Raw genomic sequence first — 27,592 nt, 5'->3', positions numbered from 1 at the left:
CTTTGCAGAGACATCCATCATTTTGCGCAGTTCGCGGTTTTTGGCCCCCTGTTAAAAAATCCTGGCTACGCCACTCAACTGTAGGCCTATACTAGCAAGTAGCAACCGTGAAATACTCCAAACTAACTTGAGACATGCAGTGAGGCAAGTCCTCGCAAGTTTTCTACGCTCAATGGTAGTTTGCCACGTAACCATATAGCACGTAACGTCACACCATAGTCATACGTATCATGAGCCGACCAATGGGCCTGGCACGTGCCCAAATATTGCATCACATGTGATTGCATCATCGTGCGATCGAAGCGCCACTCAGAAATAAACAACATTCGCACAACTACAAGGAATCGGCGGGTTCGCAAACAGAAACCAAAAGTTTGTCCAAATACGTTAATATGGGGAAGAAGAAGAAGAAGCAGCAACACAGGAAAGGTACGTAATTTGCTAGCTCGCACAGCCAAATAAATTATCTAGTGTTAGTGTAGGCTAGTCTGTAGCCACAGGCACTTGGGACAGAGTCAGTAAAAACTGAAAATAATAATGAACGCACATTCACAAATACTAGCCTACCGTAGGTTTAAACCGACCAGGCTCTACGACTGTTACACGGCGTAGGCCTAGCCACAAGTTCCCTTCACTACGTTGGCGAGAGGGTCCTACGACGTGTAACAGTCGGAGAGCCTGGTCGGTTTACCGTAGGCCCTACCTCTCAATTAAAGTTCCACTGTTTTGTCACTGTATATCAACTTTCCTTCATAAAAACTAACACCGAATGCTCCCTCACTCGCCGCTGCGAGTGTGCTGTGTCGCCATGATAATGATAACAATATATAACTATATTATTACCTCCGCCCAACGGAGTTGGAGGAGGTTTTGTTTTCGCTCTCGTGTGTTCGTGTGTTAGTGTGTTCGCGCGATCGATATTAGCGCGGCGAGTCAAGCCAGCCAGCTCCAGCAGCAGTCAGCAGCAGCCAGCAGCGAGCGGTGAGCCAGCTCGTAACACATACATGTTACATGGGAGCGTGTAGACCAATAAATTGTGCCCTAAAAATGTTTATATTCTGATGTTATTTTAGGGCCCAATAGCCTTCCATAGACAAAACCTGTGAATTCTGTAGTTAGTGTTCCATAGACAACCTTTTCACTATTTACGGCCGTGTTACATAGAAAATCAAAGAAATACCTAAAGCCCGTCGCTTGATAACATCTTACCTACATTACAAAACACTTGTCATGCAGTATTCTCCTCTTTAATCACGTTATTTTATTAAAACATCATGACATAAAAATCGCGCAACCTTCGCTACAAACAAAACTGCTAATCTTAATATTGCATTGAACCGCACCGGACGCACCATCGCTGTCCGGTGCGGTTCAAGTGCGTCCGGTGCAGTTCAATGCAAGATTGGCAGTTTTGTTTGTAGCGAAGGTTGCGTGATTTTTATGTCGTGATGTTTTAATAAAATAAACGTTATTAAAGAGGAGAATACTGCATGACAAGTGTTTTGTAATGTAGGTAAGTTGTTAATAAAGCGACGGCTTTAGGTATTTCTTTGATTTTCTATGTAACACGGCCGTAAATAGTGAAAAGGTTGTCGTGCATTTTGCACGACAGAATTCACAGGTTTTGTCTATGGAAGGCTATTGGGCCCTAAAATAACATCAGAATATACACTTTTTTAGGGCACAATTTATTGGTCTAGGGAGCGTGTACATGTCAGTACGCTGGCGTATATCGTGCGTTATTCCTGTGTTCGTGAGTCGTATGGCGTATGGCGTATGTTGCTGGCGGAGGTATGCACTCCGTGAGTGCACTCTGTCTCGTTATCATTATGCACATCACGCACACACACACTCCAGTGGTCGAAATTAGATTTTTATTATGGTATCCATTTGGGATACCAGGTATTGAAATCTGGTATCCCCCCCAAAGATCTGGTATCTCATTTTTTGGATAGTAATTTCAACAAATGGTATCCAAAATCTTGACATATGCAATAATAGCATTTGGAAAATTATTAATATGTAATGTAATTGTATCCCCCGCGACGAAGTCGGCGGGGATACTATGGTTTCATGTCTGTACAGCCGCCGCCGCTTGGTCCGCCGCAGAGATTTTCCCTTCCGCTCTATAACTCGACCCCTAATTGACCTAGCGTGACAGCCCTCGACACTAACGGTTGTCCGATTGCCCGGGACAAGTGAAAGTTTATGTCGGACAAGTTATTCTCTTGCCTAGTTGCCCGATCGGACAACTGAAAAGTTCTAGTTGTTTAATATTCTTTTAACATCCTCTGAGCCAGGGCGCTATCGCACCACATTCTCACTTCAAACGTTTTCAAAGGTTCCTGAAAAAAGCAGCCCGTGACACCCACTGTTACCATTACAGATTTATTCAGAGCGGCAATGCGTACCTCCCTGGCCGGGGCGGCATTGATTTATGTACTGGGGTGGGGGTACGATTGTTTATAAGTCGGTTGGGGCATTTTCATTACTGAATATGTAGGGGGTGGGCATCGCTGGGATGCTGGGTCACTGCCAAGGTCAATCTATTCTCTTATCTCTCTGGGTATTCAACAGTCGGTACCACATGCATCACAGTCACTAAGCCCGCGCTTAGCGCGGGTTCCAGCTAGTAACTTAGTAAGTATAATTCATGTATATTGTATATTATAAGTCTCGCCCCATATTTTGCATTGAAAGGTTGGTACAAACATTGGTACATTAACATGATTTCTTAGCCTTGTCTATAAGTCACACCCACTGATTTTTTTCTTATGACCTAAATATTTGGCCTTTACCTTGACCTTGATCATATTTCCCTTCCGCTCTATAACTCGGCCCCTAATTGACCTAGCGCTACCAAAACCACATCACTACGACCTTTATTTGGCCTTTACCTTGACCTTGATCATATTTCCCTTCCGCTCTATAACTCGGCCCCTAATTGACCTAGCGCTACCAAGCTTGGTATACTTACACATCTTGGGGAGAAGGTGTGTCGCGTACCAAAACCAGGTCACTGCAACCTTTATTTGACATTGACCTTGACCTTCATCATATTTCCCTTCCGCTCTATAACTCTGCCCCTAATTGACCTAGCGCGACCAAACTTTTTTCAGTTGGCGACAACTAGGGCTGTCATTGGTATCAAATTATTTCGATTCGATTATTGATATTTTTTTTTTCGATATTTCGATCCGATTCGATCCGATTCGATTTAATAATTGTAATAAAACATGAGCCGTGAAAGTACAGTAAACTCATGTATTGTGTTCTACTATGATAACTATGCATTTTATACATCGCTGTGCTTAAATACAACATGGGCGAAGTATATATTTATCTGAATTCAACCAGATTGACCTGGCGTCGCGGCGATGGCGAAGCAGCAGACATGCTTTTACGGTAGACAGATTTTATTATAGAGATCAGTGAGACAGGATACGCACCAGAGACAATAGAACACCACAGTTATTGATTGTCTCTGTATGCATGCGCCCTGGACTACTTCCGATAATGGCGGCGCGGCGCTCAGTCAAAAATGCTACCGATGCTCCGCTGGCTACATTTTAGCAAAAAAAAATAAAAAAAAAAATCGGATCGCTATTTTTCGATTTATTTCGATATCGATATCGGACGCAAATCCATCGCGATTTATCGATGAGGTGGGCATCGATGACAGTCCTAGCGACAACTGCCCTTTCTAGTTATTATATAAAAACATGAAAACAGATTCACAGATATGCACAGACAAGTACACTGCAGACGTATTGTCTAGACGCATTGTCTGGTTCGCTTGATACAATGTATACACATCACATTTATGATCTTGCGCTTGCAAATATGCTATGCCTGCTGTATAAAGACTGGCGCACACGTGAGTAATTTTACTCAAGTAAAATGACGCATGAGTCAAAAATTATCAAACACGTTTGATATTGAGTAAAATGACGCATGCGTCAAATTACTCATCGAAAATCCGCCGCACACGTGAGTAAAATGGCTCGTGCGTCATTTTACTTGAGTAAAATTACTCACGTGTGTGCCGGGCTTAACGCTAGTGTGGCATAGTGAGGGTGCCTGAGCCCGCTCAGATCGCGCACACTCGCTCAGATGCGCTGCTGTATAAAGTTGATAACTCAACAACTATCCCGATTTTGATGTGTTTTTTTTTACTATCCCGGCGGGATATCAAGCATTGAAATCTGGTATCCAACACAAGAATCTACTATCCCGCGGATTTCGGGATACCGCTAATTTCGACCCCTGCACTCGGCAATCAGCAGAGCGTACCGTTGCGCAATCATGCGTGTACGTGTCGCAAGATCACTGTGTGAGATGGATGTCCGGACGCGTAGCCTAGCGGCTCCTCATCCGGAACCGATCGCGTAGCCACGGCCTATTTGTAAACATTGTCTTTATTGGCGAGTAATGTCGCAATTCTACTGTTTAAACATTAAATAGAGGTTAAATTTCTATAGCTGCAGTAACGTTTTCACTGTGGTAAAGGGTCTGCAGGGTTATGACTGCAACAACTTCAACCAAGTTCTCACTATATATAAAAATATAATAGTCTATAGCATTGTGAAAGTGGCTGTGAGGAATACAGAGCACTCGAATGTGACGTCACGTTGGCATGGCAACGAACCAGCTGGTTCTAAACAATCGCAAGACTCGCATACCTTTACTGCGTGAAAATTATGTTGTGATTTGTTCCAGATTGTAATCATCATTCTCTAAAGGCCCGCTTATGTCGGCCTACGATTTGACTATCGGCGACTACTTTATCGCCGATTAGCAGCGTAGCAACACTCATGTCGACTTGAAGTGACTACGCTGCACATCGCCGATCAGATTGCAGCCTTCCTGCATGAAACATAGACGGGTTCGCGGCCCCAGTATTTGTACTAGCACAAGCAGTTCTTTAGCACAAACAGAGCAAGCTTGACGCCGGGACCAGTCTACATAAAACGAGTCACGTACGTGACCAACAAAATGGCGCTTACCAGTAAACATCATGTAACTTCGTAAATCTATCCTAAATTTTCTGAACATCGTTATAATCATGTGCAGAAATTTTTTTTATGTGATATACGGAAAACTTTATATATATTTGAGAAAGGGTTTGTGCAATAATCCCTCCTTGTAAACTGCTGACGAGTGGCGTGTAGGCTGCCATTTTATTAATCACGTGACTTTTAATAATCATGTGACTCGACACACTGCGGTGATTGGCTGCCACTCACGATTAGTCGCCGACAGCCGCATAGAAATAGAACATGTTCTATTCCTGCGATCGCAGTCGGCGACCGTATTTTCAATCGTAATAGAACTCATGTCGAGTTTGGTCGCCGATGTTTTTATCGGCGATCTGGCCGGTGTTTGACGTACGATATTCATATCTTGTCGGCGACTAGGTCGTAAGGCCGACATAAGCGGGCCTTAAGAGTCATAATTATAGTTTTTATAGATTTTCAAAAGTTGAAAGTGAACAATAACTCTCCTGGTCATGTGATATTCCATTTTCTTATTCATCTCATTATAATTCTCCCCTGACCCCTTGCCTCTGATGTTCTATTCACGTGATAAACTGTACGTGTATGTTTGGTACATCATCAAATTTATTAATGTGCTATATGACCTATTGATAGATACATTACAGCAGACAGCATATATATATACAGCATACCAATTGCTTAGAACCAGTGAGCATGATACCATGGAAATGTGACGTCATATCTTCGGCTCTCTATGTAGACCATAGATAATTGCCAATCACCCTTGGTCCATTATTTGTGGCTTAACCTGACTATGAAGTCAATAGTAATGATTATTGCAATTATTTTAAAACAGGCTTTCAAAATATTACGGTTTGTCAGAGTTCTGTTTGTAGAAGTAATGTATATTACACATATTGTTACTATTAGTGCTAGCGAGTATACTACTGCTGCTGCTTCTGCTGTGGAAACACTCGCAGGCGAGTATGATTGTCTAGAAGTTCTAAAATTATTCTTTGTGCATTCTCAGATGACTCATAAATCCTATACCACACATCTTGCCACACACTTGACAGCAGTTTCCAGGGGGTAAGGGTGGAAGATCTGCTTCCTCTTGGCGCCTGACCATCTAAAAATAGACAACACTGTCGTAAACAGTGTTCATCCAGGTCGGTCTCAGACCAGCTAGCCTGCCAGTCATCAGTGTTAATATGTCATATTTCTTTTTAAGCTAGCTTTTATATTGTCCTAAAAATATCCTTGAACCATTTCCTCTATCCACCACCTGTTCGCTTCCCTTCTTTGAGTTCGCCAAAGAGAACTCGCTTTGGTAGACTGGAGTCGGGCATCCTCACTGCATGACCTGACCGGCGTAGTTGACTCTTTATGATCAGGCCTTCAATAGTTGTGCAGTGAGGCTCTTAAAGAATACTAATGTTCGTTCAGCTTCCCAGCTTACATGCAGTATTCGTCTGAGGCAGCGTTGATGATAAATCTCCACTGCCTTCAGATATCGGCTGTATGTTGTGCATGATTCCGAGCAGTAGAGAACAGCTGGTAATACAACTGCTTTCAGGGTGTTAGCCAGGAAAAAAAATTAGAGCGAAGCGAGGATGCTGCGGGCGTGAAGTGCCTTAAGAGGGAGGGTGTGGGAGGGGTTTTCACCCACCTATGGTGTGGAATATTTTTTAAACCTTACCTTAAAATGGAGGAAATTTAGTCTGAAATGCCAAAAAGACAGGTATCTGATGATTTTATATTCTCATAAGCACCGTTGTCAGTTATACAAGGTGTCTTCTACTCTATATAATGATGTTTCACTGACAACATTTATGGATTCATCTCCCTCAATTATTCTGCTGAAAAGGTTTGCATTATGAAATGGAGAAGATGTCAAGTTTTACTAATTTTAGACTGTATTTTAGAGCTGTGATGTTCTAAAACGGACAATTTTATTTTCATGCGGGGGTAAAATTGGGCCGCCCTCATGTATGACCTCAAAATGGAGAAGATGTCAAGTTTTACTAATTTTAGACTGTATTTTAGAGCTGTGATGTTCTAAAACGGACAATTTTATTTTCATGCGGGGGTAAAATTGGGCCGCCCTCATGTATGACCCCATCCAAGTATAGGCCGTCCAAAAGCCGGGTAGACGGGTCTCTGGCTAACACACTGACTGCTTTATACACAAGGATTTTATGCGAGAGAGAATAGTGCTTAATTAAGTACTTGGATTCGCTGTGGTACTGTTTACTGTTGTGTTGCTGACTTTGTTGTTGCTGGTGGTGATGGCCGTGGTGTTGGCCGTGGTGTTGGTGGTGGTGATGATGGCACTGGTGCTGGTGGTGATGGCGGTGGTGGTGGTGGTGGTGATGATGGCACTGGTGCTGGTGGTGATGGCGGTGGTGGTGGTGGTGGTGATGATGGCCGTGGTGGTGGTGGTGGTGATGATGGCACTGGTGCTGGTGGTGATGGCGGTGGTGGTGGTGGTGGTGATGATGGCACTGGTGTTGATGGCGGTGGCGATGGTGGTGTTCGTGGCGGTGGTGATGATGGCACTGGTGTTGGCGGTGATGGCGGTGGTGGTGGCGGTGGTGATGATGGCACTGGTGTTGGTGGCGGTGGTGGTGGCGGTGGTGGCGGCGATGGTGGTGGTGATGGTGGCCGTGCCAGTGGTGATGGTGTTAATGATTATAATGATAATAGTCTTGCTGTTGTTAATGTTATCTGATCCATCTCAGGTAGGACTGCTTAAATATTGCCCATACATATAATTTGTAAATTATTACCACAACTCAAGATACAACAACTCACACAAACTTGATTTGTAAAATATAAGCACTAAACTCGAGATATGAAATGAAATGTTGCTCTTACATTTTTCAAGTTATAGAGAAGGTAATTTTACATATGAAGTGGTGTGCTTAGTAAAATTCATAATAATTTTAAATGATACAATATTCAATTCAATAATGAAAATAAAAAATAATTAAAATAAATCACCATAAATGAAGTGTATACATGTAATAAATTTGCAGCCACCTGCCAACGTACCAGGCGGGTCATCTTTCATGCATGTACCACTGGTGCATTGCGGCGTTGCCTGCATGAGCACTGTTTATGAAATGTGCATGTTCTTGTAATGAAACCCCATGCATCTAGTACTATTTCATATCTTGAACAGACCACATAATTTGATCCAACGTCAAACTATTCTGTGCGAGTCTCGCGCTAGTCGCAGCATACAGATACACTGTAATTATTAACTGGGCTAAGTTAGCATGGTTAGGCTGCGCATGTTTAGTTTAACATGTTAGATAATGTAGTATTAAATATTAGGAATTGCTAAAAATTCAATCACTATCTTTATGCTGTCAAAAGCCTAGATGTACTAATTATTCGCTTAGCCATAAGAGGCATGGTTCAACTAGATTTTGGTAGGTCCTAAGACCTAAGTGATTCATGCAGCCGAGCTTTGGAATTTATTCTGCAGTAGGCCTACATTACCACAATATTGATGGGAAATGTCACGATATTAAATTTTAAAAATTGAAGATGGGATTAGAGAGACCCTGATGCCCATGCGAATAATAAGGCTACTTCTATTGAAATAGGTGATTCAATTTTCCCATCGTGGTGTGGTTTTAGCTAGCATAAGTTTTTTTAAATTTGGATAAATTATTCATTTAAAGGTATATTGTGTAAAGTTATCAGCTTTATCTCCTTTCTTCAGTTTTTTTTAGTAATACCAGCTGTTGTGGTTTGAATATATTAGACCTACATTCATTATTGGTTATCAGCACTTCATATTTGTCAAATCTGGTTATTTTTATATAATAAACCGTCTCCATTTCCAATTTAAACGGGGGGTTTAGTATTATTTTTTATCTTTGTTGCGGTAATGTTTTTCAATCAGATTAGTGTCATGAGTCTAACCACAAGTAGAAGTTCTCCCAGTGTGCTTCACATAGGGCTCAAATCTACAGAGAAATTTAGGTTCGTGTAGTAGCTATGTTTACCAATGGTTATTGCACAAATGTGTTGAAAGCTCAATTTGTAAAGACCCTATGTATCGTAGAATTTTATCTAATGAATAATGAGTGTGTGCTATTACATAAACAATTGCTTTTTTTCTGTCTGACATGAAGATGAAGAAAGTAAACCAGAGGATGGAGCAAGATCAGCTACAGGTGCTGAAAAGGTAATGAAATTCTTTCTGGACGTATGCCTCACCATATTACCTTTCAATGGTGTGTATATACCGCCATTTGACATAGGCAGATGCAGCTTTTCTAATAGTATTACCTGTACAAATTTTCACTTGGTGCACACATATATGTGATGGGGAGCGCATCATGAAAATGCATATTGGCAGCTTGACACACTGTTGGTCAGGGATTAAATAATCCCTTTTTGATGTTAGGCGGCACTGCAGATACTGGAGTGTATGAGCCTAGAAGCTCAGAACCTTTGCCCAATGCATGTCTTGTAAATGCAGCTAACCAAGCATTAGAATAAGTTGAGATGTATTCGTACTTTAGGCTCCAGACCCAGACAAACAACAGCAGGCGGGTGCGGCAGTACAACTCGAGACCGAACCAACTAGAGAAATGCCTAGACGGGAACCAGCGAAGGTAGGCCATCACTCATGACCAGAATGGATCATTGGTGGTGATGAATGTATATAATGTTTATATATAAAGTTGTAAACTTGAAAATTTTGTATCCAGTCACATGGGAGCCTGCCGTAATATCTGTTTAAAGCTGGGTTTACACTACCGACTTCATGCTGTCAAATTGGCGAATTGTACCAGTTTCACTGTTGTACAACCGACAATCGTAAAAGTATAACGTAAACTGAATTGTATAGGTTTTTGCCATGCGGGCCACTCATAGAACAGCAATGAGGAGGTGTGTTCCTCCACCTAGGGGGAGAGCACGTTTTTGCGATCGGCGCCACACTGGCGGGATGGAATACATGCAAAAATGCATATCCGTGTGACCCCATGTACACTACGGGTCAAATGTTGAAATATTTGCCGCCTCAGGGTCGATAACATAAGAGGTTTGAACATATTATATAATATATTAATTATATATTATATAGAGAGGTTGGTAGAAAATATAAAAAACACCAAGTTGCCTGCATAAAGTCGGTAGTCTAAACCCAGCTTTAATCTCCCAACTAGTTGCTATTAACCAGTTGCTCGTGCAACCTTTACCTTTACACTATCGATTGTCAGTTGTATAATTGGGAATTATTCCAATTCGACAATTTGACAGCATAAAGTCGGTAGTGTAAACCCAGCTTAAGACAGTACTCGGTTGACTAGAGTTACCAAGTGTTGCCTCATAACCGGTGTTCAGTATGAGTTTCGTAACATGTGACAAAACAAATTAAAAAATTTTTTTTTTGCCATGTATTCATACTATAGGCTCCAGAACCACACAAACAACAGCAGGCAAGTGCGGCAGTACAACGCGAGATCGAACCAACTAGAGAAATGCCTAGACGGGAACCAGCGAAGGTAGGCCATCACTTAGGACCAGAATGCCAGAATGGAGCATTAGTGGGGATGAATGTATATTTTAACTTGAGAATTTAGTATCCAGTCACATGATAGCCTGCCTTTCTGCAACTTTTTTGTTTATAATATGGTACTTGGTTGACTAGAGTTACCAAGTGTCACCTCATAACCGGTGTTCAATATGAGTTTCGTACATGTGACAAAACAAATTAGAAAAGTTTTTGGCATGTATTCATACTATAGGCTCCAGAACCACACAAACAACAGCAAACATGCTGGGGGACGCCACAACACAGGCCGGAATCAATGGGTGCCATACCTAAACATGACCCAACAAAGGTAGTAACTATGACTAATGTGACTTTAAATGGCATAAGTTACCACATTCTCTGCTGTAAATTGCCATAGAGTCTTGATTTGAAACGCTGCAAGAAATATGGTGTTCAATGTTTTTGATTTTTAGGATACGTATGTCAGAGTCCTGCTTATGTTAAATCGGAGAATCCGACAGTAAAACAGAGTACATACTTGAATTGCATACTTTCAACCCCTGCATACATATATGTTACTGAATTTGTACGGGTTATGCAATGGCCAATGAAGATGCCACCAGAGCAAGCTAAGCCAAGCATGGCTTCAGAAGAAAGACTGACTATGAAGACGAGGCCAATGGAAGTGGTAACACCCAAGCACACACAAGAAGACAAACCGGGAATGCAAGCATCAGTCACTGCCGCAAGAGAATCTGCATCGGAAGATCTCGCTGGTGGTTCGTTTTTATTTATTTCCCCTTTTCCCATTTGACATAAAACACATCAGCTGAGATGAATACAATATTTAAAAGAAGATTATGATAATTTATTATTTTAATTGCTTCTGTAGGTTCACTACAGAGTCTCGGACTTGAGCTGATACAAGCTGCTAAAGCTACGGCCCTGTCTTTTCCCAAACGCCCCGGTGTTGGGAAAGTTGGAAGGCGTATCGTTCTCAGAGCAAATCATTTTGCTCTGAAAATCCCGGACTCGTATCTCCAGCACTATGATTTTGCTTTTGCTGTAGAAAAGCTGCCAAAACGTCTTAAGAGGTACAAACTTGTAAGACCTTAGCAGTTATTTTAATTGGAAATAAGCAACACAAGTGTAACAGCTTAATGAGTAATTTAAATTTATAGTCGGTCAACAATTTAATATGACGTTATAACACAAAGTTTATTAGGATGTTTTCTGTTTTTTATTCAATAGGAATATTTTTAGCCAGGTGGTTAAAGATGCAAAGCACGTCTTTGGCAACTCCCACCCAGTGTTTGACGGCGCCTGCAATATGTACACTACACGTGAACTGCCGATAGGAAGAGAGCGGGTGTGATTAAATTGCTCTTGTCTTTTTTAATGATATTAATTCATTTCAGTGCTAAAACGAATTCGTGTGCAATCATTTTTGTCTGCTATTTTTTGAAGACTTGGTGCTGCAAGCGTCCAGTAGTATGAATTTGAGGTTGATTGGAATCGTATTGTGTGCTGTAGTAATAAGGTGACATTTTTGTCATGTTAGATGGAGCTTACATTGGATTACTATGATGAGGAGCGTCAAAAGTCTCGCGAATTCAAGGTTTCTATAAAGTGGGCAGCGCAAGTGAGTCTAGTAAATCTGAAGAATATGGTTGAAGGAAAGACTAACATCGTGCCATATGATGCCATTCAGGCGCTGGATGTTGTGATGAGACAACTACCTAGCATGAGGTACATGGGAATTTGTTACGTCGTGATTAGACGAGTTTGTGGGAAGCAATTCGATAGCAGTGTTCGCATGATCTTCATGCCACGTGTTGATCGATGTAGCAAAACCAATGATCTACTAGTAAATCTGTGTTTTATTTGGTTAGGTATACTCCTGTAGGTCGCTCGTACTTCTCACCACCGTCAAGCAACGATAATAACTCTCTAGGCGGGGGCCGTGATGTCTGGTTTGGTTTCTATCAAAGTGTGCGCCCTTCACAGTGGAAGATGATGCTGAATATTGATGGTATCTTTTTTTGTCCTTGTTTTTATAAATATGCCTTGCTATTCATTCATCACATCACTGTGCATCTTGTGTGTTACCTCCTGGGCACTGCAGTATTGAAGTCTAAAAGAGCATAGATTTGCCACGTTTGTGAAGTAACATTTTTTTGGTTATTAGCTTGACTGATGTAATCAGTCAGATGGAGCGTGTAGTAGTATGACATTAGCATCCATGTATTTATCTGCCCTGCGTGTAAACGATTAATGCACAAGTTTAAATGAATTTATCTGCATTGCTCATGTTTTACATGAGGGGTAGTCAAAAGGCATGTCAGTCAAAGCTACCGGTGAGGGGTCAAAGGGCAAATATCCAAGTTTTGCCCAGTGTGTGCGCTGTGCAAAAGTGGAAGAATGAAGATGAAAGAAAAATGGTAAACGAAAGCTGTTGGTCAAAGGGGCAGTTTTAATAGTATGGGCAGATGTAATCCAGTGGGCCTTAATTGTTGCCTTCCAATTAAGGGTGCTCTTTGTTCAGCATGTGGTTTACTGTGACTGCCAAATTGTAAAGGTCATGAAATACACTTTACACTGATATGTGAAACATAGCTGGTCATGGCTCATTCAAGTGTCTAAAGTGAACATGAGCTACAATTCCTTATTTCTGATAGCAAAAGTTTATGAGTAAAAAAATGTGGGAACGAAGCTACATTTGTTGTTTTCAATCATTCTTGTAGTGTCTGCGACAGCATTCTACAAGTCTCAAACAGTCCTCGAATTCATGGAAGAGGTTCTCAGTACACGAAACGATAGATACAATCCCAGTAGACCAATGGACGTGTACAAAAAGTCAATGTTCAAAAAGGAGATTACAGGTAAAGGTAGATGCTATCCATAGTTTTTCATCGTCCCTGATATTTGCCCTGCTGATATCCATGCTTGAAATTCGCCTGCTCAGTTTGCTTGCTACCAGCTACAATAGTGCAATCTTACCACCAGTATAGTCACTCGAATTTGAGATTTATATTATTAGAAGCCCATTTGAATGTATCTTGTTAGAAGTCTATTATTTACAATTTCATTGCCCAGGTGAGCTGAGCTTTCATTTTACCCTGTAGTGTATTTAGTATAATAATTATGATTATAAATCATACAGGTTTTGTGACTGCTATTTAATGACTCCATGAATGTTCAGTGTATTAAATCATTAGGCTCTTTTAGGTTTGAAGGTTGAGGTGACACACATGGGACACATCAAGAGGAAGTACCGTGTGATTGGATTGACAAGGAATCCAGCAGCTACAGAAAAGTGAGTTTCCTTACCTCATCTTTCAACGTCTTCTTAGTTTCGTGGACATAGTTATTCAGTGGTTGATCAGTTGATTAAATTCAAACACTTAAAAGGTAAATTTCTTATCAGATTCTACCTGAAGAAAGGGCACATGTTTTCATTTTTGTGATTTTACTTTTGCACATTTTTAATATGGTTTGATGCTAAAGTGTTATTGTTGAAGTGTTTGGTCGATATATCGACTATCAGAACTCGAAATGTTGCTTGTAAAACTATAGGTTTTGCTGTAAATCTTAAATTATTTCTAGGTGAGATTTTTGTTGTGAAAAGTATATTGGTGAGATTTCCATTGTTTTAAAAATGTAAAACATTTTAGGTTATATTAATCTTATACTCATTACCACATTAATCAGCTGAAATGAACTTCATTCTGACGAAGGGAAAAATATATGTGTTGAAGTGAAGAACTGGGCAAAGAATAAGTAGGTGCTAAAATTCAAGAAATGCATTTTAATCTTCACTTTAGTATTGCTATTAATTTAACAGGTTTCCATTGGAAGTTGCACCCGGCAAGACAGAGCAATGTACAGTGTCGAAGTACTTCAAGGATACGTATAAATGCGTGTTGAAATACCCAAACCTGCCTTGTCTCCATGTAGGAAATCCAGCCAGAAATACGTACTTGCCAATTGAGGTATATACATCGTAACATTGCCGGCATTAATTCGTATTTAATGTTAGCTCCAGATATGCAGTATTCCCCGTTAACTTGTATAAGTTTGTGACATCAGGTAACATCACTCAAAGTAATATACATTGCGTATTAATGTTTATATTGTGTATTGCAATATCTCTCCTCTCCAAGGCCACAATTAAAAAAATCTTCGTTTGCCCTCACCCGACCCAGGCTGAAAATTTGGGGTAGGTAGGTAGGCTTCTTTTTTTTGAGGGGGGGTCTTTGTACAAATGCAGCATGGTGTCTACATGCTCGCGTGTGCTTGTGTGGAGATACCTTTTATGTTGAATGTTTGTTTTGCTTGGTACATATAAAGTATTGCCTACAGATTTATATAATGTACAGTGATACAATTTGTAAAAAAAAAAATGCGAAAGAGCAATAAACATGTTTGAGTCTGCCCCTTTTTGGCAGGTCGGTCGGGTGAGGGCAAACATACAAGATTTTTATTATGGCCCAACCTGTGGTGTCCCCATTTATAGGATGAAAATTAGACCGATTATGATAATACTCAAGCCCAACACCATACTGGACTCCTAGTTGTTATGAGGTTATTTTACACGAGGGGCTGTTGCAGGTATGTAATATTGTTGCTGGCCAGAAATGCAACAAAAAGCTAACAGAAGAACAGACGACGAATATGATCCGTGCCACAGCAAGGCCTGCGCCTGAGCGTGAAAGACAAATAAATGACTGGGTATGTGTAAGGATTTTCTATATGGTTAGACGTATCAATGGATAACTCTTTGATCACCTAGACCACATGCATATAAAGAAAGATGTCCTCTAGTTACGGAACACACTGTGGCGTAACTAAAGTATGGCGGGTATGGCACTTGCCCTGGGCGCCACTTGAAGGGCAAATTAACAAAATTGGCAACAATGAAAAGTTTTGTCGATCCTCACTATCGATCGCTTCGCAGCATTGTGCAGCACACATTCATTCACAGTGCAGTAGCCATATTATTATTTTAGTGAGTGGACACAAACATGTACATACACAAGTCCTGTTCGGATGACAAATTCTACATAATTAAAGCAAAGGTCAACAGATCGCAGACAGTAACAAACAAACAACATGAGGCCTGTGTAGGCTCGTTGTCACAATGTAATAATCAATCCTCAGAATCGTCCGATTACGAGTGACTCCGCACTAACATGAGTGTCAGAAGTGAGAGTTTTTACACTGCCAGATTAATACAAAATAAAAAAGTTCTGGAACATCTCTAATTGTCTACGCTTCTAATCACAATGAAAACTAGTTCCCAGAAATTCATTAAGACTCATTAATTACAGGATAATTATTCAGTATACGTCTATGTATGATTCCTTCAGTATTGTGAGAATAAAGTGAGAAATAATTAATTTAGCATTGTGTAAAGTTTTTATATATTTCCATAAAATTAACCTTTTAAACCGGGTCAAAGTGACCGTCACTAAATTAGTTTAAATCATTTTACAAATCAATGACAGCTATATTGAGATTTGGAGATTTAAACTGATTTTGCTCGAGAAATCGGGTCCATAAGTCCGTTATGTGGCGAAAAGTTACTCAAAAACCATTTGTTCATGTCTAAAAATAATATTTCAAAGTGCTGGTAAATTGCACTTGGAGCCATTAAATTTGCAAATATTTTCTGGGGGAGGACCCCCAGACGCCCCTTAGGTGCTTCGTGCTTAACGGCGCTATATCGTGCGCGGCTTTGCCGCCATATCCTATGTTTCTATAGTATGAAAGTCCACATCTGTAGCACTAAGTAGTAAGAACCCCACACATTTTTTTTAGCTGGCTACGTCCCTGTATATTATAGTAAAGCTATTTATAAGATGAGTGTCAGATGTTTGGACAGGGGCGCAATTTAAGTGCTCGCCATAGGTGCTATTTTCCGTAGGTACGCCCCTGAACACACGTAGTCACAAATCTAATAATGTGAAACGATGAAAGTTTAATGATTGAATTATTTGGTATGTCGACAAAAAATGCATGTGTTGTTATGGTCAGGTAACTTCTTCAGGTAAAAACATTATTTACAAATAAGTAGAAACAATATGAAGGCAAGACATATATGATTGATTTGGTAATCAAAACCAAAAATAGCTGCTATGATTGTGGACAGGGCGTGTGCGTTGTTGAACTGATTGGCACGTAAGTCCCTGTTTCATGGGATATATTCATGTTAACAGGTGCGTAAGATGGACTTCAACAGCAATCCATACGTCCAGGAGTTTGGCATATCTGTGAACTACAAAATGACAGATGTAGAAGGACGTGTATTGCCGCCACCTGCAATACAATACAAAAATGAGGTAATTGTTCCAATGATCAGTAATAATAAAAAATACACTTTGTGATGTGTTGAACTGTAAACTCGCACAAAGATATATGTACGTTGATTTAGTGAACTTGCCATGTGTGCCACAGGCACATTTTTAACTCTGTTTTTTTTGCATATAGTTACCATTGGACGGTGTAATAGGAAAATGAAAATAAAATATGTAATCAGTAATTGGTCTGAACTGTCTTGATCGTGCATTTATAAATTTCTGTGACTTTTTCACTTTAATTACAATACATTTATAAAATTATACTATGTGCAGTTTATTGTCCCCACAACATGTAAAAGGAAAGAAATTTCTGTTGTAGGAAATAGGAAAACCGGCTCGAGGTGCGTGGAACATGATTCAGAAACAGTTCCACACTGGCATGGAGATAAAATCCTGGGCACTAGTTTCCTTTGCAGATGAGCGTAATTGTAGCATGCAGGAATTATGGTAAAGGTTATAGCAGGTTTAAATAGTGTCTTGTTTTTAGCTCATCTGACATAGTCAGATGCAGCTTGTAGAATCGCATGAGCGTGCGTCCCTCCGTCCGTCCCGTCGTGCGTGCGTGCGTGCGTGCGTCAACAGTTGGGCACAAATCTTAACCGCTCGACGTACGGTCACGATATTCGGGACGTGGGGGGGTAATCCGAAAACGAGTTGGTGGTCAAAATGTGTCAAGATGTGTATAAGAAGGGGGAACATTCCTTCCTTAACTTAAGGTATAGGGAGGAAATGCAGAATTGCGGCACAAATCTAAACGGCTCGACCTAGGCTCGTGATAGTTGGTGTATAGCATCATGGTAGGAAAAGCCATCACTGTGCCGAAATTGGAGGTCACCGGTCAAAGGTCAATGGGGCACAGGGCAAATTTTAGACATTTTCTGAGGACATGGTCTGACGGAGCGATTGAAAAACTTTTTTGTTTCAGCGGTGACCTAGCATTTTTATGGCTTTATTGAAAGGACCATGAAATGTACTTTCTGCTGACATGCGAAGAGCAAGTGTCGGATAACCTTTTGACCCTCAAGAGAAGGGTTAAACATGGATTTGTTTACTGTTAGAAAGAATTTGACTGCCGGGTTTGCTAGTAGAATCTATACATGCCTGGATGTATGAGGCTACAATGTCACAGTGAAATTTCAAAAGCTAAATTTGGTTGAAGAAGGTTTATGCTCCTTAAATCGTATAATTTCTATGGCATTCTGTACTGTCAGTGTGTTACATGTAACGCATGCCACTGCCAGTGGTCACTGCCAGTGCATGTGGTGGTGATAGTACTGTGTAGTTTTTGCCTGCTTTAATTAGTTACAGGTGGCAGCTCTCTATTTCAGCCTGTAGGCTTGCGTAGGTAAATGGATGAGTGCTTACCTATTCTGTCTTGCAAATAGTTGTTGCTACTACGTACGATGGGAGCTTCCATCTTTAATCTTAAGACACTTAAACGTACGCGCCATCTCGTGGCAACTTTCATAACGATCCCAACGAACATTCCTTTGAGAAGGTTCCTGATACCATCCCTGTGCCTTCCACTGTTTCGGCGTGTATGTGAACACATTTGGGACTAACAGGGTTCACTAGAATCCCACCACTCCACAGAGTCACCGCAGTAGACGTTAGATGAGCGCTGTCGCTCCGCGGCACTTGTTAACAACTAAACCTACCAATTTATGGGTGAATTTGTTATTAGAAGTCTTCATATTACCTTTTCTTCCTATGTACTACAGTTATGTGCAAGTGTGTCTTGAAGTAAACTGTCTTTGAGGTTTAACGGTATTCAACATTAAAATTACCAGATTCTATGTTTGGTGCATGATCTATGTGGGAAGGCCCATTTAAGAAGGGATAAAGCAAAATGTCAAGACAGTATGTAGATTAGGAAAGTAGGCTGGGGGTGAGACAAGGGGGGTGGAGTAGGGGTGATCTTAAAAGGTAGTGCAGAGATACTGTGAGATTGGAAAATCAAAATATAGAAAAGGTGTTGCTGATGTGACTGAATAAACACAACTAAGATGAATGTTATGTTATATATTATGCACTTTTGTTTCACAGGCAATTTGCTGGAAAACTGCAGAATATGATCAAGACAACAGGAATGCCAATATGTGCTAACCCAGTAGCACTGACTATGGAGCGTGCAGATGTAATGTCAATAGAGGGGATATTCAAAAGATTGCATGCTGCAAATCCCAATCTACAACTCATTGTTGTGGTGCTAGGATTTCGGGCTGCAAGTATATATGGTATGTACTGTATGTTGGTTTATATGGTGGCTCTTTTTGTCACCCTTAAGGATACACTCGGATTTGTTTTAGTTGATAGGTGGTGCCTCTGGGCAGCTATGTATGTGTAGATTGTTACGTATGTGGTCTCCCAAACAGTTCAACATCCCCATGTATGCCCACCTGGCTATTGCAAACCCCAGCACACCCTTTAAAATAGGTACGTCATTAGCGTGCACTATCCCAGAATGCACTGCGTGCCACCCCAGCATGTGAATCAGAAACGCTGTTACAGCTGTTTTGAACATGCTGTTGCTGCACGCATTTGTTTACATTGAGATGATGACGTCAGCAGCGTGCAGTAATTAGTGAGCGGCAAATGGGAGTTTGAAACATCAGTTATTTTGTCAACCTATTTATGTCTAACGACACAACTTTTTTTAAAGTTTGTTGATGGTAATCGGCCACAGATAAGTCATAGTGAGTACTAAAGCAGCAATTGTACCGACCTTTGCTATTTCTGAGAAATGTGGGAAAAGAATTTTTTCATATATTTTTTCATATTTTGTATATTTCATTTTACAATTTCTGCTGTCACGTAATTAGCTATATAGCGATGAGGTTTCTGTGATGTCACAGTGAGTGTAGAGTGACATCTCTTTCATTAAATAGATGTGTGTTTGATTGGCTTTAATGAGCAGTTATGTTGTAATGCTCTTTACAGTGGTACCTGTCTGTAACCCTGAGTGTATCCTTAAGTATGATTGGCTTAATCACTGTTAATGAATCAGTTTATTGGTAGTGTACGTGTGCGCAATAAATGCATGTATTAGTGCTGACATTATGTGCAATAGGTTTAGATGTCGTTCACACCTGCCGGTTTCTCATCGCTGTTATTTGTTTATATTTAGTGGTCTCGGAAACATTGATGCATTCGAACTTTCGCAGGCTAAAGATACTGTCATCCCATAATGCTTTGCGATGATACTTATTTACATCTTTGTGTGCAAGCGACCAGTTTTCCGTGAATTAACAGTGAACTTGTCATGGCTTCAGCTCTTCAAACAATTGATACCCTTCTTTTGGCATCCGATATTTCGGCCATCATGAGTTCACGGTTAATGCATAGAAAAGTGATAGTGGTTGCATATGTGTCACTCATGATACATATGTGCATCTATATCCTCACAAATAGGCAGTATTATGGGATGAAAATGCAGTAAGGAATGCCTATTTCGTTAACTTGTGAAAGTTGTAATACTTAAATTGCCACGTTAATACTTGTCATGTTTTAATATAGCCACGTGCATAGTTTTGTGTGTGCAGACATGTTATATGTAAAATTGATTATGGGAAATACTAATTAGAAATTGCACGCACGTTGCTTCCATTCAACTGACATTAGCTGACTTGAAGAAATTGACATTTTCCAATTATTTTGATATTTTGTTAATTATGTGTAGATCAGAAAAATTCCGTAATACTTGACACCTTGTTTTCATGTGCAGCTGAAGTGAAACGGGTTGGAGACGTAGTGATGGGGCTGGCGACACAGTGCATTCAGCAAAAGAACGCTGTAAAGAAAATGGATCAGACATTGGTCAACCTGTGTATGAAGATAAACGCAAAGATGGGAGGTGTGAACAACATACTTCCGCGAGAGGCCAGGTAGCTACTGTTACATCACCAACCACAAATCGCCAGGCAATGGTGGCATTTGTAAGAACTGTGATTTGAGATAAACTGCACAGACTAATGTCATGAAGCGACCAAATCATAAAATATACAGTAGCAATGCAGCGTGATTAACGTGCTTATTGCGTACTTCAGTCGCCATGGCCATAGAAGTTTTCAAAGGGACTTTTCTAGTAAGTGTATCATCCCTGTCCCTGTCGATGTCCCTGTCCCTGTCGATGTCCCTGTCCCTGTCGATGTCCCTGTCCGTGCTCGTATGTCACACATGTAAACGTCAGCTCACCCGATTTGTGAATGCAGGCTACTAATCTTCAAAAAACCAGTGATTGTATTTGGAGCAGACGTCACTCATCCGTCACCAGGTGACACGCACAGGCCTTCCGTCGCTGCAGTGGTTGCCAGCATGGATCCCTACCCTAGTCGTTACGCGGCGGATGTCAGAGTTCAAAAACACAGGCAAGTATCATCTTAGGCAGGAAGGACGATATTGAAGCAATTATGACTAGTGATGGAGATCGGTTGAAATTTTGTGATTAATTGTCAGCGGCACTCAACCGATCGATGATCGATTACAATACTACATTGATTACGATGATCGAGTATACGATGATCGATTACAATCTATTCTAATGTTGATTGTGAATATTAGATAATAGGTACAGTCATTTCTCCTTCATTATGAAGGCTTAGGTTATGAAACTGTGCCCATGCAAATATGGTAAACACCTTACATAACAAGGTAATTACACAAGTGTAATTAAAAAGCCGGTGTTTATATAAAGAGCCAGTGTCCAATTGCAAAGCACTTGTGGATCTTCTTTGAAGCAGTAATAAATTACGCATACTAGTTATAATAACAGTGTGACACAGTCCTAGTGTTTGTTCTTCTTTCAGGCAAGAGATAATAGCTGAGCTATCAGTTATGGTAAAAAATCTATTGATAAAGTTCTACAAAGCAAATCGGCAAATGAAACCAGAGCGCATTATTTTCTACCGGGATGGAGTGAGTGAGGGTCAGTTTATGCAGGTAGGCTTATTTTCGATATCACTTTCCGGTAAGGTATGAAATAAGATCAGATACCATGTGTGCTGATTCTGCTGTGTATGTCTTTACCCCCATTCTAAGCACCCTTTCATTGTGGCCCCTAATTGATTAGAACCTCATACAACAGAAGCATGCAAACCAACCTGAGAAATGCTGATGTTATATGTGACCTACCTATCACTTTTCTTAATCCTTCCTTTGCTTCTGGAAGTAAAATGTTTTAATACACAAGACCGTTTACCCAAATTTTTTACACAAGACCTATGGGAAATTAAAGAAAGACCCTACAACGAAATATAAAAGCAAACTAGTGGCGATTCTCCAACGTCTGAAAAGAGAAGACAAAATTACTGAAGCTAAGTACAAGTTCCTATATCCCACGGCCGAAAATATACCAAGAATCTACTGCACACCTAAAATACATAAAGAAGGCAACCCGTATAGACCCATAGTCGATTACACAGGCTCCATAGCATACAATTTGTCAAAAAGGTTAGCCGATCTACTGGCCCCTTTGGTAGGCACCACCGAACATCACATCAAGAACTCAACAGAGCTAGCAGAGGAACTCAAAACAATACGTATGAAACCAGACGAGATATTAGTCTCCCATGACGTTGTCTCACTCTTTACCAACACTCCGATCCCAGAATCGATTAACATAATCAAGTCGAGACTGGAGGCAGACAAAACATTGAAGAAGCGAACCAACCTCACCACAGACGATGTCATTGAATTGCTCACGTTCGTTCTTACGACCACATACTTCAAATTCAGAGACCAAATATACAACCAGAAGTTCGGAGCAGCCATGGGTAGCCCGGTCTCGCCTATCGTTGCCAATCTTTACATGGAATGGCTTGAAACGAAAGCCATTGAGACAGCACCGTCTGATCTCAAACCTAAATTGTGGCTACGCTATGTAGATGACACATTGGAAATCATCAAGTCTGGTACAGTCCAACAATGGACAGAACACCTCAATAGCATCGACAGTACCAACAATATCAAATTCACGTACGAGGAAGAACTCGATCAAAAAATTCCGTTCCTCGGCACACTCGTCCATAAACGAGAAGATGGTTCACTAAAACTGACGGTGTATAGGAAAAAGTCCCACACGGACCAGTACTTAAACTTCAACTCACACCACACGAAGCGCGCCACATCAAGAACGCACTACAAAAATGCGGCTACCCCAATTGGACACTCGAAAAAGTCACGGGAAAAAACAAAATCCCAAAAGAAAACCTCCACGGAGAAACCGAAGGCGATGATCGTCCTACCCTATGTCAGAGGCGTCACGGACGTAGTTCAGCGTCACCTAAACAATGCAGGTGTGGCTTCAACAGTTAGACCGTTTGAGACCCTAAAACGGCTTTTGGTACACCCTAAGGACAGAACAGATATGCACAACATTACGGACTGTGTCTACAAGATACCGTGTGCAATGTGTGGAAAAAGTTACATTGGAGAAACCGGCCGAAAATTTGAAACCTGCCTAAAAGAACACAAAAAGGACGTAGACACCGTAGCACCCAAATCGTTCACAAGGGCTCAACGAAAACAGTCGGCTACCGAAATCACCAAATCCGCGATCACTGACCACGTAGCGAAGGACAATCACTCCATCGATTGGGAGAATTCGGAGATCATCGATCGCAAGCCAATCAAAATCAGGCATTGGATTAAGGAGGCCATCTGGATCCGCAAGACCCCAAACATCAACCGGGACGAGGGGGGATACAGGCTTAGTCACGTGTGGACTAAGCTATTGACCTCCACACCATCTGGTGGTCAAAACTGATTATTATCAGTTTGCTTTGAGAAAGCCTCCTGGTAGGCAGCCTGAAAGCCTCCTGGTATGGCAGGAGGCGAAACGTCAGCGGTGCGTTTCTAACATTCACGGTTGAGTAAAAATTAACCCTGTTATATATAAAATGTTTTAATTAGCTTTGACAACAGGTGGGTTACTGTAGTATTCACCTACCTGCTCACAGATAAAAGTGACTTTTCATGTGGCATATATACTTTTGCATATCTGTTTACATACACATTGTTTATAATCTACCGTATGGAACTAAATGCAATGTTAAATCAAGTGCTGTGTTTGCCAGCTTGACAATTTTGTGTAACACTAAATGAGAATTGCTTATCATATAATTTAACACAGGTATTTTGTAGTAGTATATTTATGCATATATGCTCTGCTTTGTCTTTTAAAAGTATATACATACATAAAGTAGTGAGTAAAAAGAACCACATTCTATCATTTATTTACGATTGTATATATTTAGGCCTGCATTTTGGGTATATTCTAATACCTAGCCAATGCACAGGGTATAGCCCATCTGGTCACAACACCTGTGGTCTTTTCAATACAGAATCGTTTCGGAAACCCATTAAATAAGTTCATTCGGTTGGTAGATAATAGACCATTTTGTGGACCAAGCTGTTGACCACTACACCATCTGGTGGTCAAATCTGATAACTTCAGTCAGCTTTGAGAAAGCCTCCTGATATGAGGCGAAACGGCAGCAGTACGTTTCGATCAATACGGTTGAGTAAAAATTAACCAAGATAGATCTATTACAGAAACTACTTATTGTTTCTATTCCGTGTACAGGTTCTGCAGTATGAATTGATGGCGATCAGAGCTACTTGCCAGAGTCTCGGCGCTGATTACAAGCCAGCCATTACATTCGTCATCGTACAGAAGCGTCACCACACTCGTCTGTTCTGCTCTGACAAACGCGACATGGTGCGTGACATTGTTGTTTCCTTGGCGCGATCAAATTGACGAAAAGTGTAAATTAATTTAGAATTGCGTGCAGGTGCTTTTGTGAACGATAGGCGCAATTGATGTTTACTCATTTCACCGTGTGCGATATGCAGCTGTGCCTCGAAAATGATTGTGAATAATTTTGCCCATTGCAGGAAGGAAAAGCGAATAATATTCCAGCTGGAGTGACTGTTGATACAACAATCGTCCACCCAACTGACTTTGACTTTTATTTGTGCAGTCATTTCGGAATACAAGTAAGTTAATGGTAGTAAGTAAGCAATTAAGTAAGTTAAAGCAGGGAGAATGGATTTTAATCGATGTAGCTGTTTTTCCTTACTAAATTTCGTGTTTAAAGTAATGCAATGGCCAACAGTTTAGGTATGTTCTCGTTACACCAATGTCTAAATTCTGTATTCTAAAGTTGTGAATCAAACGTGAATGCTGTTATTCCCATTTTCCTTGTGATCAGTAAGTAACAAAATTCCTTACAAATGTAAGAAAGGCATTAAATATCTACTTGGGTCACATATCCACCGACCAACACAGTAGCTAAAGTAAAAGGTCCAGTGAGGCAGCTCCCACTGCCAAGAAAATAGTCAGTGAGGCACATATGCTCGCAAGTTATTCACCCCCCTTACAATTGGTCATCATACTCGCTGTGTATGAATGCTAGACCTTCTGGCACTATAATATGACTAATAGTTGAAGATATTGAAGTCGTGACAACTCCCTAAACATACTATAACGCGTCATTATATTTTTAGCTCACCTTGACATCGTCAAGCTGAGCTATTGCCATGGGTCGTCGTACGTCCGTCCGTCCGTCCGGTTAGCTCACCTTGACATCGTCAAGCTGAGCTATTGCCATGGGTCGTCGTACGTCCGTCCGTCCGTCCGTCAACATTTGGCTTTGGTCAACGATAACTCCGGAACCGTTTGACCCACATGTTTGAAATTGGGTGTAGTTGTTACTGCTATGCTCCCATATTAAACGTCCTATTTTGGAGCACGCCAGTCTGCGTACTTTCGAGCCACAGCGATTTTTTGGCAACAATGGGAATTGCCATTAGTCAGTTCAGGTTCAACGGATTTTGCTCATTTTTGGTATGTAAATGAATAAGGGCTAGGGGTTTTGATATTTAAAAAAGAATTATGCAAATTAGGTAGGGTTTGGCAATTATATAGCATATTATATAGATACAAACAGTCTGTGGTGTCACACTCGTCTGGTTCGTTTTATAAGATTTCATTGACAATATCTTTAATGCAAAATTGGTATTTCCTCTCCACCCTGCCGATAAAACGTCTATATTAGAGTAAAGTTTACAAAACATTTCGGAACGCGCATAACCTATTATACTCACTTACGTAGTCAGCTATGCTTGTAGAATCGATGATCGTCCGTGGCGTGCCGTCAACAGTTTGGCACAACCATCTTAACCGCACGACGTACGGTCAACGATATTCGCGACGTGGGGTACTGAAACGATTGATGTCGAAGCTGGTCAAAGTCAAAGTCAAAAGGTCAAGAGTTAAAAAAGGGGAACATTCCCCCTTAAACTTTAAGTATATGAGGAAACTCAGAATGCGGCACAAATTCTAAAACGCATTGACCTAGGCCTTTGATGAGTCGGTGTATAGCATCATGTAGGAAAAAGCCATCACTGTGCCGAAATTGGAGTCACGGTAGTCAAAGTCAATGGGGGGCACAGGCAAGATTTTAGACCATTTTCTGAGGACCATGGTCTGACGAGCGATTGAAAAACTTTTTTGTTTCAGCGGTGACCTAACACAGCATATTTATGCTTATTGAAATGACCATGAACATGTTACTTTCTGCTGACAATGCGAAGATTACAGTTCGATTAACCTTGACCCTCAAAGAGGAGGTTAGACATGATTTGTTTACTGTTAGCCACAAGAATTGACTATGCCGGCGTTTTGACTAGTAAGAATCTATACATCCTGGAGTTATGAGGCTAACATGTCACATAAGAAATTTCAAAAGACTAAATTGGTTGAAGAGCGGTTTAGCTCCTAAATCAATAATTTCTATGAGCAATTCTGTATCGTCAGTAGTGTTACATGTAACGGATATGCCACTGCCATGTACGTTAGTTTTGCCTAGCTTATTAATTACAGTGGCAAGCTCTCTAATTCTAACACTCGTATGCTTGCGTACGGTAAATGATGATGCTTACCTATTCTGTCCTTGCAATATTGTTTGCTACTACGTACCGATGGGAGCTTCCATCTTTAATTCTGAGAACGACACTTAAACGACAGCACCACTCGTGCAACTTCCGTAACGATCCCCCGCCCAACAACATCCTTTGAAAGGTTCCTGATATCATTTCTGCTCCACCTGTCGGCGTGTTTGAACACATTTGGGACTTAAAACATGGTTTACATAAATCCCACCATCCACCACAGAGTCACCGCATTAAGACGTAATACGCTGTCCGCTGCGCGGCACTTTTTACCAAACGACATCACAACAAAGCGGTATATCGCCATCATACGGTCACAAATTGTTGATTCATTTTGGTTTTTAAAAATATTATTAGCGATATAACAGAATGCAATTTCGTTTCATAATGTACGTCAAATGTTTGCTCATATAAAACATGACATTCTCTGACTCACTCATTTGTCCTTTTTGTAGCGGACAAGTGTCATTGACACTTTCATTATAATTCTACCGTGAATGCTAGTAGAGGAATCTGAAACTACAACACCTATTGCCAACATCAAGTAACGGTGCGGTATCTATCTAATTTTCGCATCAGGAAAACCAATTCGACCACTATACTACCCTGTGGGACACAACAACTTCACGCTGACGACCTCCAGAAACTGACCTATCAGCTGTGTCACACGTATGTCCGCTGCACACGCAGCGTCTCCATACCAGCACCAGCCTACTATGCCCAACCTTGTGGCATCAGAGCCAGGCACCACCTGGAGAAGGTTCTTG

General features: G+C 40.8%; 1 protein-coding gene and 1 long non-coding RNA gene across 3 annotated transcripts; one reads left to right on the top strand and one right to left on the bottom strand.

Moving 5' to 3' along the window:
• The first annotated feature begins 310 nt into the window (after window positions 1–310).
• On the top strand, window positions 311–27,592 carry LOC106812140 (protein argonaute-2-like). 2 transcript variants are annotated; one of them, XM_014815931.1, is made up of 23 exons: window positions 311–429; window positions 9,146–9,198; window positions 9,539–9,631; window positions 10,433–10,525; window positions 10,769–10,864; window positions 11,129–11,294; window positions 11,408–11,609; window positions 11,767–11,884; window positions 12,077–12,264; window positions 12,408–12,547; window positions 13,260–13,397; window positions 13,744–13,831; window positions 14,360–14,507; window positions 15,127–15,246; window positions 16,734–16,856; window positions 17,194–17,321; window positions 18,921–19,111; window positions 20,599–20,758; window positions 21,086–21,241; window positions 21,680–21,812; window positions 24,457–24,591; window positions 24,768–24,873; window positions 27,411–27,592. In XM_014815931.1, exons 1-23 carry the CDS (start codon window positions 393–395, stop codon window positions 27,473–27,475), a joined length of 2,877 nt encoding a protein of 958 aa, XP_014671417.1. In that variant the 5' UTR covers window positions 311–392; the 3' UTR covers window positions 27,476–27,592. The 2 variants fall into 2 exon arrangements, with proteins under 2 accessions (XP_014671417.1, XP_014671419.1); XM_014815933.1 differs by lacking the exon at window positions 10,433–10,525.
• Window positions 2,668–13,372, bottom strand: LOC106812141. Its single transcript, XR_001394294.1, has 3 exons — window positions 13,361–13,372; window positions 8,937–8,947; window positions 2,668–2,771 (listed from the first exon to the last, which is right to left on the bottom strand). It is a non-coding gene; the product is annotated as an uncharacterized LOC106812141 (long non-coding RNA).

This window comes from Priapulus caudatus, unplaced genomic scaffold (genome assembly GCF_000485595.1).
Source record: "Priapulus caudatus unplaced genomic scaffold, Priapulus_caudatus-5.0.1 Scaffold612, whole genome shotgun sequence".
NCBI classification, from domain to species: Eukaryota; Metazoa; Priapulida; class Priapulimorpha; order Priapulimorphida; family Priapulidae; genus Priapulus; species Priapulus caudatus.
The sequence above is the reverse complement of the archived record's forward strand: the minus strand, read 5'-3'. Positions and strand labels throughout refer to the sequence as shown.